Source organism: Mirounga leonina, unplaced genomic scaffold, assembly GCF_011800145.1.
Source record: "Mirounga leonina isolate KUSES-001 unplaced genomic scaffold, KU_Mleo_1.0 Mir_114, whole genome shotgun sequence".
NCBI classification, from domain to species: domain Eukaryota; kingdom Metazoa; phylum Chordata; class Mammalia; order Carnivora; family Phocidae; genus Mirounga; species Mirounga leonina.
Window position 1 is genome coordinate 39,358 of NW_023270265.1, and position 15,488 is coordinate 54,845.

Sequence of the window (15,488 nt, forward strand, 5' to 3'; positions counted from 1 at the left end):
ATACTTGCACCCCTGGCCCTCAGGCTTGCGAGGGGTAAAGGGCATGGCAGAGAGAGGAAGAGGGGCGGGTAAAGGTGGCCCCCTTGGCCTGCCGTTGGGACACGAACACGAATGTGTGGGGGCTGGTGGGAGGGCCTGGAGGGATGGTCCTGAGGACCGGTAGCCGCCGCACCCCCCCACCCTGCGCCCCGGGCCCAGCTCCCCCTCCGCCTCAGCCAGACAATGGGCCTCCGGAAGGCGGTGACAAGGAAAAGCGTCATGGCGCTGGCCTGGCACACAGGAGGCCTGACACTAGGCGCCGAAGCTGGGTGGCTGGGCCAGCAGGGGCATGGGCGCTGCAGTTAGAGGGGGCTCTCTGCAGGAGTCTGGGGGCGAGCGGGAGCTCTTCCGGGTCCCGGACGCAGGCTCTGGGGACCGCAGGGGCCGGCTCCCGGGGAGCGGGGGGAAGGAGCGCGCGCAGCAGCCGGGAGGCCGAGCGGCCGAGCGGCGCGCGCTCCAGGGCCCGCGCGGTTGGTGCACGGGGCTGCCGGCGCCTCGCTCGCCCCGCCTGTGCAATGGGCGCGGGGACGCCGGGCCGCCGCGCCGGGAAGGGTTTGCAAACCGGGAAGGGCGGGCGTCGGCGGCCCGGCCGAGGCGGGGCGGGGCCGGGAGGCGGAGCTCGGCCTGCGGCCCCTCGGAGCCCCGACTCGCAGTGGCCGCGGCGGCCGGGGAGGCAGCGGCGGCGGTGGCGGCGGCGCGGCGGCGCGGCGGCGACAGTAAGTGCGGGCCGGAGGTCGGGCGTGGACCTGACCCCCGGCCGGCTCTTCAGGCTCCCGGCCGCCCCCTGGGCTCGCGCTTCGGCGGCCTCCCCCGAGGAGCCCTCCTGGGGGCTGCTCCGCGGGAACCTCGGGAGGGGGGCCCACCAGCCCCAGCCACCCCGCTGCGGCGCCCCTCACCTCTCGCTGTATCCCTCCCCGTCGTGCCCCCTCTGACTCCTGCCCCCTCCCCCCACGCCCTGCTAATTTTCCCCTTTCTGGGTCGCTATGCTCTTTCTCCCCTGGATTCTCTCCCCTCCTCTTCCTCCTCCTCATGGATTTCCTGACACGGGACCTCACCGCCTGGTTGTGGGGGGCCTGGGTATGGACGAGTCAGCCCAAAGTATCCAGAAGGTGGCTGACTCTTAGTTCAAACTGGGGGAGTCTGAGGCTGGGGGTGCCTCCAACCCCAAAGCCGATTCTGCCATGGTGTCTGGGTGGCACCCTGTGTTCCCCAGAAGTGCTTTCCCATGGGTTAGCATCACCAGCTCCCCTACCCTCATTTCACAGATGAGGAAATCGAGGCACAGTGGGGAGATTGACTGAGCCAGAGTCAGAAACCTCCTGGGAACCAGGCCCCCAGTTCCAGATGGTGGTCTGCAGCAGCCTGGGCACCACACACTTCTGCCTCTTTGTGGGGGTGCTGCCCCATCCCCCAAGTCGCCCAGGAAAGGAGCCCCGCCAAGCCTGGCAAACTCCTGCAGGTGACTGGAGTACAGGGCAGGCCACAGCCAGCCCACGCTGGGGACACCAGGGCTCTTTCTTAGCTTTCTTTTTCCTTTCTTTCTTTCTTTTTAATCCAAAAGCCAGCAGCTAGCTTTTATAAAGAGTAATAAGACTTTGCTCACTTCAGTGCCCTGGCCTGTGACCCAGGTTAGAGAAAATTTCTGGTTCCTTCTTCAAGAGCTCAGTCAAGGCTGAATGGCCCTGGACAAATAGATGGGTGGAGATGAGAGTGGGCCGGAGTAAGCCGGCCGCGGGCCCCTGCCCCCACCCCTGTAGCTGGAGCATCTGGAAAGAACCACTTGTCCTTTGTCTGTTGTCCTACATGGGTCATAGTTTTTACATTTCTAAACACTAATTGAGAAATGCGTGTGTGTCTGCACCTGGGCACGCACACTGCATGTGTGCTCACACTGGTTAGTTTGTCAGAGCTGGGCTTCCTGTGGAACAAGGCTAGGGAAGGGCGCTGCTCAGCCAGGGGAGTGGAAAATAGACTTGCTGGCTTGCACGCTCGGGCATCTGGCAGCCTCTTGCCTGCCCGCTCCAGGGTACATGCTGCCCCCGTAGGAGGGAATATCCTGGCCACCCAGACAGAGTCCATTCATTCAGCAAACACTGGTGAGGGTGCCCTGCATCCTCTTCACCTCCGCTCACAGCTCACTGTCCGTGAGGCCTTCTAGAAGGAGGTCTGTGCTTGGATCCAGCAGACATGGGTTCACATTGCCAGCCAGCCTCCTCTCCCGGGTGGGCCTCGGACTGCTTGGCTATGTAGCCTCGTCCTTGCCATTTGGCAGCTGTGTGACCGTGGCCAAATGACTGAACCTTCTGGAGCCTCACTCTGCATCTGTGAAATGAGCCTTAGAGTGGTACCTGTCATGTTGTGCTGTTGTCAGGCTCAAGTGCGAGGTGCAGACCTTGACATTGCATGAGCACCGGATTTCATTTTAGCTACTGGGAATTCTTACTATTTGAATGGGGGGCAAATCAACTGCCTTCAAGGCTTCATTCTTTGCCTCTGAAAAAAGGGAGGCACGAATTCCTGTCCTGCTTAATTCCAAGGAATGTTGTGAGGCTCTCCTGAGATACCAGAGAAGGCTGTGTGCCCATGTGACAGGGCATTCCCGTCTCCCCAGGGCAGGAGGGCCTGGCTGGATGCTGTGAGTCTAAGGTTCAGCCTCCGAGGGGGCTGAGCCGAGTTCATTTCTTGATGTACTTGGGGGGGTGGGGGGAACTACTGCAGGAACTACTACAATGTCCCATCCTCAGCTCTGTGGAAGTACTGCTCATTTATCAAGCTGCCGCCATGTGCTAGGTGCTATATAGAGCATGGAAGCAGGCAGACTACTTTGCAGCCATTCAGCAGCCAGCCAGCCAGGGGACAAGCCCAGGATGGCGGGGAAGATGCTCACGTTCCTGCAGCAGCTGTTATCACAGGCCAGGCACTGGCAGCCAGTTGCAGTTATATAAGCATAGTAAAAAAGGCCTCCCTCGGTTTACAGATAGGGAAATTGAGGCTCAAAAGCATGGTGACTTGCCCAAGGTCATGTAGGCATCCCAGAATTTCAGTTAAGTTTTAGGTGCTGTCACAGATTGGGAGTGGCTGTCTCCTGATGGGATGCGAGGGATAGAGGTGGGGACCCGGGCAGGAGCTACAAATCCAGGCTTGGCCATGGACCTGGTCTGTGACCTTCTGCTCTTCAGACCTTGGTTTCCCAAAAATTAAATGAGGGAGTGGACTATTCGATCTCTCAAACTGGCTTCTCCAGGCAGCTCTAGACACCATGGTTTTAGTTTTTTGTTTTAAATGTTATTTTATTTGAATGCCTTTATTTTTATTTATAATTTTATTTCTGAATACATAATCCCTTCACATAGTTCAGAATTCCAAAGGCACAAAAGAGGAGGCAGTGAAGACCCCTCCCTCCCCAGGGGCAACCACTCTGAAATTTCCCGTGGGTCCTTCCACAGGATATTCTCCTCCCCACCCAGCCCAGCCCTGTCTGCTTTTTTGCACAAATAATAACATATTCTATGCACTTTCCTGCTCCTTACTTTTCTCACATAAAGTTGAAAAGAGTTTGGAGAACATGCTTTGCCTATCAAGGGTCCTAATCCCTTTTTTTAAATGGCTGCAAAGACAGCTGAAGGCCTTGAGCTCAGGTTTGCCCTTCTGGATCGATTGCCGTAGGTCCCACTGCATCACATGGCCTTATTCCCGGCCAGCCCACAGCTTGTTGGCTACCTATGTTGTCCTGCATGGGGATGGGGGTGATGCTTTGGTCACTTATAGTTCTGGCATCTTGTCGTTCTCCCCGATCCTTAAACCTGAAGCTCTCGAACCATGCTGTGGTGACCCAGGGTCCGGGCAGAGTCAGCTTTGCGGGACGGGTGAGTCCCTAGCCGGACCCAGCCTAAGCTTCTGATCTCCTGCCCTGTCTCTGTGTCTCTCTGCTCCAGCCGTGGCCATGGCCTCCGAGGATGACTTTCATCACAGTTCAAACTCCACCTACAGAACGGCAAGCAGCTCCCTCCGCACTGACCGGGAAACACTGCTTGAGAAGCTGCTCGACCACCCACTGCCTGGCCTGCAGAGGCCCGAGGACCGCTTCCATGGGACCTACATCATCTTCTTCAGCTTGGGCATTGGCGGCCTACTGCCATGGAACTTCTTTATCACTGCCAAGGAGTACTGGGTATTCAAACTCCACAACTGCTCCAACCCAGCCTCGGGGGAGGAACCCGTGGGTTCGGACATCCTGGTAAGGGAGCGTTCGTCCTGGGAGCCGGGGAGCGGGTGGGGGCCGTGGGAGCAAGCAGCCTGGATGGGGCGAGTATACTTGGGTGTACCGTTCCAGGAAGGTTTGCAGCCTGCTGAGAATATGGATGCAAACCAGTGTGTTGTGTGGAGTACGGTAGAAAGACCTCAGTCCTGAGACATGCTTTGTGTGGTGGGTGAAGCCTCATGCTTCATGTGGTGGGGAAGACACAATTGCAGCCTCCAGCCTGCTTACTGTCTTAACTTGGGCAGAAGATGCAAGTGGTGATTCTCTGCACTGTCCTGTGGTGAGCCCAAGAACCCAGAGGTCATGACTCCAGGGATTTGAGAAGGCGGCTCTGATAGCAGGAAGTTCAGCTATTACAGAAAATTCCAAAAAAAAGCAGTGTAAAACGAGATGGAAGCGAATTTTTCTCTCCTGTTCAAGTCTGGAGGGGCCAGCCCAACGCTGGTACGATGTCCCATGTGGTCAGGAACCTCGTTGCTCCACCATGTAGAGCTTCCATGGTCAAGGTCATTTTGCAGTCCAAGATGGCTGTTGGAGCTCCAGCGATCACGGCAAGAGGAGAAGGAGAGGCATAAGAACATTCCTGGAAGTAACACACATTGCTTCTGCTTCCATGCCACTGGGCAGAACTCAGTCACATGACCACATGAGCTGCAAAGGAGGCTGCAAAATGTAGCCTTTATTTATTTATTTATTTTAAAGATTTTATTTATTTATTTGAGAGAGAGAGGAGAGACAGAGAGCACGAGAGGGAAGAGGATCAGAGGGAGAGGCAGACCCCCCACTGAGCAGGGAGCCCGATGTGGGACTCGATCCCGGGACTCCAGGATCATGACCTGAGCCGAAGGCAGTCGCTCAACCAACTGAGCCACCCAGGCGCCCAAAATGTAGCCTTTAGATGTAGTTGTTATCCCAGAGAACTGTGTGCCCAGCTAAAATGGGAGGTTGTACAGCTGTGGGAGACGGGAAATGAAGACTGGGGGATCAGTAGTCTTGTCACCAGGGGAGGGATCACTGTGACTCAGAGCATGTGGACTAGAAGGGAGGGGATCTTCCAGGTGGGAGGGAAAGCCTGAGCAGAGGCAGGATGGGGGGGACGCTCAGGTGTGTGAGGGGCAGTAAGGCACTGAGTTTTCCTGTATGGGGGGTACACGTAAGGGGAAAATAAGGCTTGAGATCATTGCCTCGGCCCTGAAGTCATTGCTTGGGCCTTGAATGCCAAGGTGAGGCGTGGACATTTTAGTGTTTAGTGACAACAAGCCCCCTCCCGCCACCGGGGCTGCTCACTCTGTGGCGTGACTTTTCCCTTGGTCAGCGGCAGTGTTAAAGACGGGAATTACTCTGCCGCTTGTTAAAACGTAAGGAAGGCTTAACTCAAGATTGTTGCAATAAGAAAGAGAGATCGGGCTCAACTCCAGATACCACAAGACATGTGGGAATTTATAGCCAAGGAGCAGGGTGAGAGCTCAGTGGATGGAAAATTAGAGGAATTAGTGGATGGAAAAAAGAGGAGCCATCAAGGGCAGGGGGATTCTTGCTAAAGGCAGGCCAAGGGCATTGCACACCAGGGGTGGGGGATGAGGAGCTTGCTCAGATATCGAGGATGGCTGCATATCAAGGGTGGGGGGCTTCTCCATAAATGGACTTAGCAGGATTCTTGCTAGGACTGGGCTGGGCAAGTAGAAGACAGGATGGAGGCCAAGGGCAAGGCCGAGTGGAGAAGAGAGCTCAGAGGTTTGGGTAATCTCTATCAGGAGCCTCAGAGTCCACAGCTGATCTAGGCTGGTGTCTGCTCTCTCTTGGAAGCTCATGGGTGGGGATAGTGTGCGCATCTCTGAAAGCATGCCAGGCTGGAGGGTTGCCAGCTGCCCCCTCCTCTAGGGGACAAGAAGAGGGAACCCTAGCAGACCCTAGCCATAGCCAGGCGTGTGGCTCACCACCCCTTGAAATCCCTGACCTAACCCCAAAGAACTTTCCCCAGTTCTGTAGGGATAAATCTAACACAATGACTGGAGCATCCCTGTTGTCTGTCTCTGAGACTGCATATGGCCACACATTGAAATCACACAGGGAGTTTAAAAAAATCCCAGTCTGAGCCCCACCGCAGCGCCTGGGATTAAATTAGCCTGAGGTGCGGAAGGGACAGAGGTATTCTAAGACTTCACACCCCCTCCCCTGGCCTCAGCCCCTTGGTTCTGACACCCTGCTAAGGCCTGTTTGTGTCAACTGAGGGACTCATAGACGCCCCCAGGGCCAGAGCAGCGCAGCGTAAACCCATTTCCACAGCTGAAGAGGTGTCCTGGGAAGGTGGTCCGGGACTTGAGAGCCTCCTACTCAAGGTGTGGTCCCTGGACCAGGCGTCACCTGGGAGCTTGTTAATGATGCAGGCCCCACCCCAGGCCAGCTGAGTCAGGAGCTGCAGGCTACCAAGCCCCCAAGGTGACTGACCGGCCCCTTCGAGTTTGAGAAACACTCCCTAGGGCATGGCTTCCGGAAGCCTACCGCTGGGGCGCAAACCCTGCCTTTACTCTGGTGCCTGGGTCTCTGGCCTCAGGGCTGCGTCAGCTTCCTGGCCCCGAGCAGGAAGATGCTACTAACCACCGGCTCAGCTCCGTAAGGTTGTGAGGGTTTGGTAAATTAATATGCACACAAAGCACTGAGCACTGGCTCTGGCGCCCCCACTCCTAAGTGCTGTGCGAACATTATTATCATTATCATCGCTTGGGGGGATGGGGCACCCAGTGCCGAGCTGCATGTGGCCCTGCTGTATTTCCAGACGTCTGGCTTAGCTGGGGTGCTTCATGATCCACTTTATATACCCGTGACTCAAGCATCCCAGTTCCTGCCAGCCTCGGTAAATTACCCAGCCCACTTGGGCTTCTTCCAGAAGATCTCTGTCTGTCTCGGCCAGCACCCGGCCATGGCGGCCCCCAGGGCTAGACTGAGTGTGCACCTGTCCTGTCCCCTCCTCCGTCCATTTCCTCGGCCCCCGGGGCCGGAGAGGACTGAGTGTGCACCTGTCCTGTCCCCTCCTCCGTCCATTTCCTCGGCCCCCGGGGCCGGAGAGGAAGCCTCGGCTGGTGCCTGGGAGCGGGCCTCGAGCAGTGGAGGTCTGCTGCAAGGCAGCCCCTTCCCAGCTGCAGGCACTTAGCATTCCAGGCCCTGCTAGGATGCTTTATTGCCTCTTTCCAAGTGCTGGCAGGTGCGGCTGCCCGGAGCTCCTGGCTCTTGGCATCAGAGATGAGAGACCTGTCACCCCTCGATTCATGGGCCGGGTCTGGGAAGCAAGCATGCTGGGGCATCTCTGCATTTTGCAGGCCATTTTTCTTTGCCTAATTCCTCATTCCTGCCACCCACCTCCCCAGTTCGTTCCCACTCTCTTCCTGATTTCCCTGCAAGAGGTGGCTGGTCTGCTCTGTCACCTGAGGGCCACTTTGGGGAAAGGAGGGGGAAGAGTCAAATGGGTCTGTCTCCAGCCACCACCTGCAGCTCAGTTAGCTCTGGATGTTGGGGTTTTTTTCTGTACTTGCCTTTTAATATTTCCCAGGGACAGATACCATTGACTGGGGAGTTTGGCTGTGTAGGAGTGTTGGTACAGTCCCCCTTCCCTCCAATTTAGGTGACTTTCAAGGTCACCTCCCTTCCCAGGCTCATTCCCTTCTGCCTAGGACAGTTTGGGGGATGGTTTAGAAAGCATCCTGCTCACCTGCCCCCTCGTCTCTAGTCCCTGGAATCAAAACTTTGAATAACTCCCCCACAGGCCTTTGGGCCCAGAGTCCAGAAAATTCGAGGATAAACAAGGAAGAATTTCTTTGAAGAGGTGGTGCCGTGGGGCGTCATGGTGGCCACCATCTTCTGAGCCTGACTCTGGGCCCACCATGCTGGCAGGGATGTTAAACTCGCCTCTCATTAACTGTTCAGTCAAAAAGCCACGCTCAGAGATTTTCAGTAACCTGCCTCCAGTCACATAGTGAGCAAGGGTGGTAGAGAATGTCACAGAGAATTCAGATGGACAGATGATTGCAAAATTGGTTAAGCTCAGAGAGTGGCATAGAGGGGGCTGCCCTGGAGACGGGACGGCCCCACGCCCTGTCTCCGCCAAATGGAGAGCCTGCCCTTGGTCTGGCCTCCTTTTCCACCCTGGGAGAACAGGTGCCTCCGCTCTACCCCTGGATTCTGGACCCAACTTCCAAGCTGTCAGTGTCCCTGATCCCTTCCCTACCCCTGCCCCCAGGTCCTCCTTTGGCTCTGGGCTCTGTAAGCCGTCCCTGATCCTATGGGGCACTTCTTGCCCTCCACTTGGCCTCTCCTGCAAGCCGGTCTGGGCTGCCCCTGGGCCAGGGAGTATAAGCCAGACCCGCCCCTCTTTCTACCTCTGAGAGGAGAGGGAGCACGCCTTCTCTTAGTCATTCCCTGCCACGAGCCCTCCGTGGCCCCCTCCTTACACATTCTTCTGATGCACCTTGGCCTGTCCAGGGCTCCTCTCTGAGGGGACTGCAGGACATGACCAGGCCATGGGTGGGACCTACAGTCTGACTTGGTATCAACAGGGCCAGGACCCAGGCCTGGAGATCTGCTGCTGCCCATCCATCCGCCAACCGGAGGGAGCCCCACTAGCCCAGTCTGAGGGAGTGGACTCTCTCCTGCTGCCACCCTTCTGAGTTAGGGGGATCCTCGTCTGGGTCCCCAGAGCCCACTTCCCCCTCTGGCACTTGCCACACAATTCATGGTATTGAGTGTCTGTCGTGAGGGGGCCACTGCTCAGGACTCTGCTGGCCTTAGCTCATTTAACCGCACGGCACCTGTGTGAGGCAGGGGCATTAATATCCGTGATGAGAGTACCCAGTTCCCAGATGGGCCTGCCTCCCCCGCTAAACTGTGACCTCTTTGCAGTAGAGAATGCAGCTCTCCTGCTGTACATCCCTGTGCCCTGGGTACAGCTGACACAGTGCCCAGCACATAATAGCAACAAGAAAAATCTGTTGCATTAGTTCCTGTATGGCTGGGCAGGAAACCCCATCACCTCAGTCCAAGATAGGGATGGCATGGGTCTGCAAAGGAGCAGAAAAAGATCTGGGGGTCATAGTGGCCACCACCGTAGCGGCCACTTTCATGTGGGTTGGCATAGACATGAAGTGAGATCTCTTTTTTTTTTAATTTTTAATTTTAATTCAATTAATTGACATATAAAGTATTATTGGTTTCAGAGGTACAGGTCTGTGATTCATCACTCTTGTATAACACCCAGTGCTCATTACATCACATGCCCTCCTTAATGTCCATCCCCTGGTTACCCCATCCCTCCACCCCCCTCCCTGAAGTGAGATTTCTTCTATAGGGAAGGGACCCAGGCTGGCCTGGTTCAGCGTGGCGTTGGGGAGGGGGGGTCCTAGGACATCCCCTCATTATAGCACCTTAGTCCTCGCCCAACCCCTCAGCACCCCCCAAAAAGGCAGGAGAGCATGAGTTACGAAGTCTATCCTTACTAACAAGGGCAGACATCCCAATTCAGAGAGGTGGGGTTAAGAGGAACCAGAATGAACTAGTTCGGAGAAGAGGAAACTGGAAGACAGATTATCAGAGGTCTTGGCAATGACCTGCTGACTTCACAAAGTCCCTGACATGAAGCCCATGCCTACCCGCCTTTGGACCTACCATCTTTATCTGCAGGATAACCTGGTGAGTTAGGGACTATCTTCCCCAGTTTCCTGATGGAGAAACTGAGGCTCACTGACCCATGGTCATTTGCTAGCAAGCGACAGAACTGGGCTCGGGAGCAGTCTGGAGGTGAGCAGAGCCTGTGTTGCTAACCAGCATGCTCTCTGGCCTCTCCAGCTACCCTGGTGGAATAGACTAGAATCTTCTGGGGAGCTTTTAAAGCCCACCCGCTGCCCCAACCACCCACCTGCTTCTGGTGCAGTTGAAGGAGGGGCCTGGGCACAAGCATTTTTAAGTTCCCAGGTGAGGCCAACATGCAGCCACGTGATCCAAGGGAAAGGTTACCTCATGGGGGTAATGAGGAGCTGTTCTCTGCCCCTCACCAGAGCACCCACCCTATGGACTTACATGATGAGAGTTCTCTGGAAGAACTTCCTCCAGGGCAGGTTGTCAAAGCTCCCCTCCAGACCCAGATATCACTGGGAGGGAAGCTCTCACCATGTGCTAAGGGCGCTGGTTCGTTCAGGATTTATTCAACAACCCGCCGTGTGCCAGAGGCTTTATTTTCATTATCCCTTTCCTTACTATAGCTGCAAGGGATAGGTATTATACCCATTTTACAGAGAAGGAAACCAAGGCTCAAAAAATGTAATTTGTTCCCAAGCAGAAAGGAAGTGATAGCTGGGACTCAAACTGGGCTGTCTGAACCCAGACTGTCACATGCTCTCAACCCTGTGCTCCAGACCAGTGCTTTCGAATGTTTCCAGACTGGTTTTGCCCCGTGCATACCTCACCGGCAAGACTTCCACGTCTGTAACAGAAATGGCAGCATCCGCATGCAAGAACAGTCTCTGGCTGGAGTTTTCAAGGAGGAGCCAGTGATCATCCGTGATGACCTTATAAGTGGCTAAAGCCAGCTGGGCTGAGGATGGAGAGCTGCCTTTTGATTTAACCTCTAACCTTGTGTAGGTCTGCGGTGGCCCTGGGGAGCAGTGCTGAGGGGGAGGGGCAGACGCTGGACCTTGCTGGAGGATGGGGGATGGGGGAGGGACCTGGAGGCAGCTTTCTAACTCATGTGAGAGGAACAAGACGGGAGTTCCAGGGAAGTGTGTCAAGATACGGGATGGATTTTCTGGTTTGGTTTTCTTTTTCCTTCAGGAGAAATGGCAGCCAGCTTGTGTACTCGGCGAGTGAGGTCCGTGAGCAGAGGGCATGGGCTCCGGGGCACAGGGAGGGGGGCCCAGAAAAGAATGCAGGTGAGGGGCGCCTGGGTGGCTCAGTCGGTTAAGCGTCTGCCTTCGGCTCAGGTCCCGATCTCAGGTCCTTGGGATGGAGTGCTGCATCGGCAGGGAGTCTGCTTCTCCCTCTGCAAACCCCCCACTTGTGCTCGTTCACTCTCTCTCAAATAAATAGAATCTTTAAAGAAAAAAAGAATGCAGGTGATTCATCCTTAGGAACAGGAGAGAAGGCAGCCAAAGATAAAAGGAAACAAAGCTGTAGTCATGACCCATTAGGTGGATTTCATATTCTTTAGTGGGCTGCAACTGTAATTTGAAAAACCCTGCTCTGCCTGTTTGCCTCCAGCCGGCCACAGGGATGCATTTTTGCCCACATTTGACAGCGGAGGAAAGCAGAAGCAAGAAGTAACTTGCTGATGGCCCAGGGCTGTGAAGCCGAGAGCGGGGCTGTGACCCAGGGGTATCTGAGTCTGCATCATGTTTCCTGGCACACTTGGCAGATGCCCAGATTCCCAGATCCCGCCGTGCTGCCTCCTGCTCTCCACGGTGGGCCTGGGCTACTGTTGCCAGGTGCTCCTGGTCCTTCGGGGAACCACTCCTCTGTTCTACCCGCTGTTCCTTGAGAAGCTTGCACCATTGTGGAACGTGATGCTCCTGCAGACCAATCCTAGAGCCATTCAGGTCCCTCCAAATGGAAAAACATGCACGGTGGACTCCACTTGGCAATCCACTTTTTAAGAGCAGAATTCCAAAGCATGGTGCTAAACCCAAATCAAGGTAGGATTTGGTCTGAGCCCTGTCATCCCAGAAGAGGAGATGGCAGAGACAGTCCAGGGGTCAGCAGGAGGGGCCAGGGTTCCAGGCTTCCTGCCCAGGGCACGGGTGCTACCATGGGGCAGAGAGGGTGGGTCCCTCCCCCGCAGCTGCGCAGTGGCTTGGACTAGCGGGATGGCTGTTCTCAAACCATTTTTAAAAATTAGAACCAAAACTGAGTCATTTTTTTTATTCCCTTGTCCACCCTCTGATTCTAACTGCAGACCCAGCCAGCATGCTGTTCCCAATAAATATACCTGTGATGGCTTTTTCTTCTGTGTTTAGCTCTTGCTGCGTCCTGCAGAGGGAGAGAAAAAGCCCGACTTGAAATGCTGTCAGTCATGCCTTCGGTGGCCTCGACTTCTCAAATTCTCTTTGTATTTTCTCTCTGCATGCTCACGGCCTCAGCTCCCTACCTGCACCTTGCTCCCTGGCCCCCCCCCAGGCTATCGATCGCTCCCCAACCACACACCCCCCCGCCCCGCCTTCGATTTTATTTTCTCCCACACTTGTCCTTGGAATCCAGAGGCGATTTCCTCGACAAATTAGAACATGGCCTGGGCCTTAAGTGCTCAAGTGTCTCCTTAACGTGATTGATTGTCAAGTGTATCCAGAGAGCAGAGCCAGATCAGTCTTTGCCCGGTGCCTTCCTTACCGGGATCATCCTCTGGGAGGGGTCTGTGGTGGTGGCGGGGGCTGGGGAGGGGTCCTAGCAGGCCTCTTGGGGGTCCTCTGTGTGCACACATGCATTCACCTGAGGCCTGTAGCAGCCTGTGAGGCTGGGGCTTTGGCCTCCCTGCAGGCATGTTGGGTAAGCAAGTCCTGTCTGGGTCTTCTCGGGACTTCTCCCTCTTCCTGGTGGATCTCCTGGGTTTCCTTCTATGGAGACTAGCTGGAGCACCCCCAGACCACCTCCTCTTTACCCACATGCCATATCCCTGGGCCCTGTCCCCTGCTCTCAGCCCTGGGACACCGAAGCATGTCGGCCCTCTGGGGGGTGCAGAAGCCACCCCTTCTGGCGAGGGCTGTGTGGGAAAGCGGGGAGTCTCCTTGGAAGGCCTCCTCTTCCTCCTCGCCCTGGCCACATGGTCAGGCTGCAAAAGAGGAAGGACAGCCTGGCCTGAGCATCAGCAGTGACCAAGCCCCGAATCAGCAGTCACTCCTCAGAGGTCGGGATCACTTGCGTGTGGACCGACTAGGCTCCCTGTTGCTCTGACCCCTGCCTCGAACTGGTTCTGAGCCATTTCTCTGCCTGCTGAGGTTTCGGCCTGAAGAGTGGGTAGGGGAAGAAAAAGGCTGAAAATCAAAGAGCAGCTTGCCTTGTCGGGGAGGGGTTTGGTGGAGGGGTGGGGCGGAAGGGTTGGCAGGAGTCATGTTTCCAATTTCTGTGCTCACCTCCGGGGGTAGAAAGACCTGAGGTTCAGGAGAGCTGGTTCTGTTTCTTATTGTGTTTCAAAGTTGCTGGGTGACTGAGGGCTCTGTTTCCTTATCTAAGAAACTAGGTGGAGGTTGGCAGACTTTTTCTGCAAACGGCCAGAAGGCACGTGATCTCTTTCACAGCTTCTCTGCTCTGCACCACAGATAATCCATCAGCAAATGGGCCTGACCAGTTTCTAGTACTTACAAACATGGAGGCGGGCAGATTTGGCCCCAGGGGCAGTCGGCTGCCCACCCCTGGACCAGACACTCCCTTTCAGGTCTTTCCGCACTAGTGTTCTGAGATCTGTTATAGAGGGACCTACCGTGCTGAATTTCTGTTTGGAACTCGGATCGCTGCCTGACATGTCGTTCATTTATTTGTGTATGCATTTGCCGACGGTCTCCTTGACCAGACCATCCATTCCATAAAAGCAGGAACTTGGGGCCTAGACTATCTATTGAGTTCAGCAAATACATGCGGAATGGTGAATTAATCTGTGTTTGTGAAAGACTTGTCTGGTGCTGGACTGGCAAGGAGAGGGAACAGGAGGAGGACCCTGCTCCCAGGGTGTTGCGCCGTGGTGCCACACTCAGGGGTTTGGAATCCTGGTGGGGTTGTTGTTTGGGCACACTTAGGTGACACCGGAGCAGACGCCCTCCACTGCCCCGTTAGCTATACATGCTGCTGATAACAGGTCGGTCATGCCTGAAACTTTGGGGTCCCCTTTGTGTTGCTCTGTCCACCCCCACGCTCAGTCTGTCAGGAAGTTTTGTTAACCCCACCTCCGCAAACATCTCAAGTGCCTCTGGTTCTCTTCTCCACGGCCGGCACCCCAGCCTCAGCCTTGCTGGCCGCTGGCTCCCAGGGCCCCCCCCTGCAAACCATTCTCCATTAGCTACAGAGGTGGTCCTTTAAGACGTAAAATGAAGAGGCTGTCTACTGCGCCAGGGAAAGGGACAAGCTCTGCAGACAGAGAGCTGGGTTTGAGCTGCGTGACTTTGGGCGAGTGCCTGACCTCTCTGAGCCTCAGTTTCCTCATCTGCAATAGGACTCATCCCTGGGAGGGGTGCTATAAGCATCAACGGAGTGAATACATGAAAAGCACTCAGAACAGCAGAGTGTGGGGAGGGCTCCATGACTGCACCAGCACCAGGTTTCCCAGCCACTTAGGATCCGGCAGTGGCTTCCCGTTGTACTTAGAATAAGGTCCAAACTCTGACCCCAGCCTGTTCACCCCAGCCTGCCCCTGCCTCCAGCCTGGTCTCCCCACTCTCTCCCTTACTCCCTGAATCCAGGATCAGCCTGGTTTGCCAGGTGCTCAAACACACCAAACTCACTCCTGCCTTGGGGCCAACCACATGCTGTTCCCTCTGCCCAGAATGCTTTTCCCCTCACCCCTTGCATCGCTTATCCTCGGGTCCAAACATCAGCTCCTTTAAGAGGCAGTTGCTCACCACCCTCGCCAACATCAGCCCCCCCCCCCCCCCCCCCCACTGCCCTGGCTATATTATAGCTCCTTACTTGGTTTTCCTGTTCATTGCATTTAATGTGACATGCAGTCTTTTTGTTTCTGAACTTGCTATTTACTCCTTTTCCTGCCTCCCTCACTAGAGCCCCACGGCCTCCCAGGCTCTAGCACATGTTGGCACTTACAAGGTGCTCAGCTGTGACTGTTGAATAAGTGCGTGGCCTCTAGCAGATCAGCTGTCTTTACTGTGTCTTAAAGTGAAGAAATGAATGGATCCATCCGTGGCCACTACTACCTGCTCCCCCTCGGTTCCTTCCACCCTCCCTGGCCAGGGGACCCCTCTGTGCCCAGCACTGAGCATGTCCGTGCTGTTCAGAAGCCTTCTTCCATGGATCCCCAGTTCCTCTGAGACAAGCACCCCTCTTCAGCCTGCTACTTGACACCATCCGTAATCTCCCCTCCGGGCCTCTCTTACCTCACAGGCACCCTCATTTAACCAAACTGGAGACCCTGGGGTGTCCTGGAAGGGGGCCAAAGAAGGGGGACCATGCACCGAGGAGACTGAGGAGGGCCGAGGGGCGAGGCTGCGTA

General features: G+C 55.7%; 1 protein-coding gene across 1 annotated transcript in view; it reads left to right on the top strand.

Annotated features, from left to right (window-relative positions):
* Positions 1-328: 328 nt before the first annotated feature.
* The window catches only part of SLC29A3 (solute carrier family 29 member 3), a 41,029-nt gene continuing 25,869 nt past the window's right edge, over positions 329-15,488 (top strand). Inside the window, exons 1-2 of the mRNA XM_034986954.1 lie at positions 329-755; positions 3,975-4,276. Of these exons, the coding sequence (XP_034842845.1) occupies positions 329-755; positions 3,975-4,276 (729 nt within the window). The remainder of the gene's footprint in view (positions 756-3,974; positions 4,277-15,488) is intronic.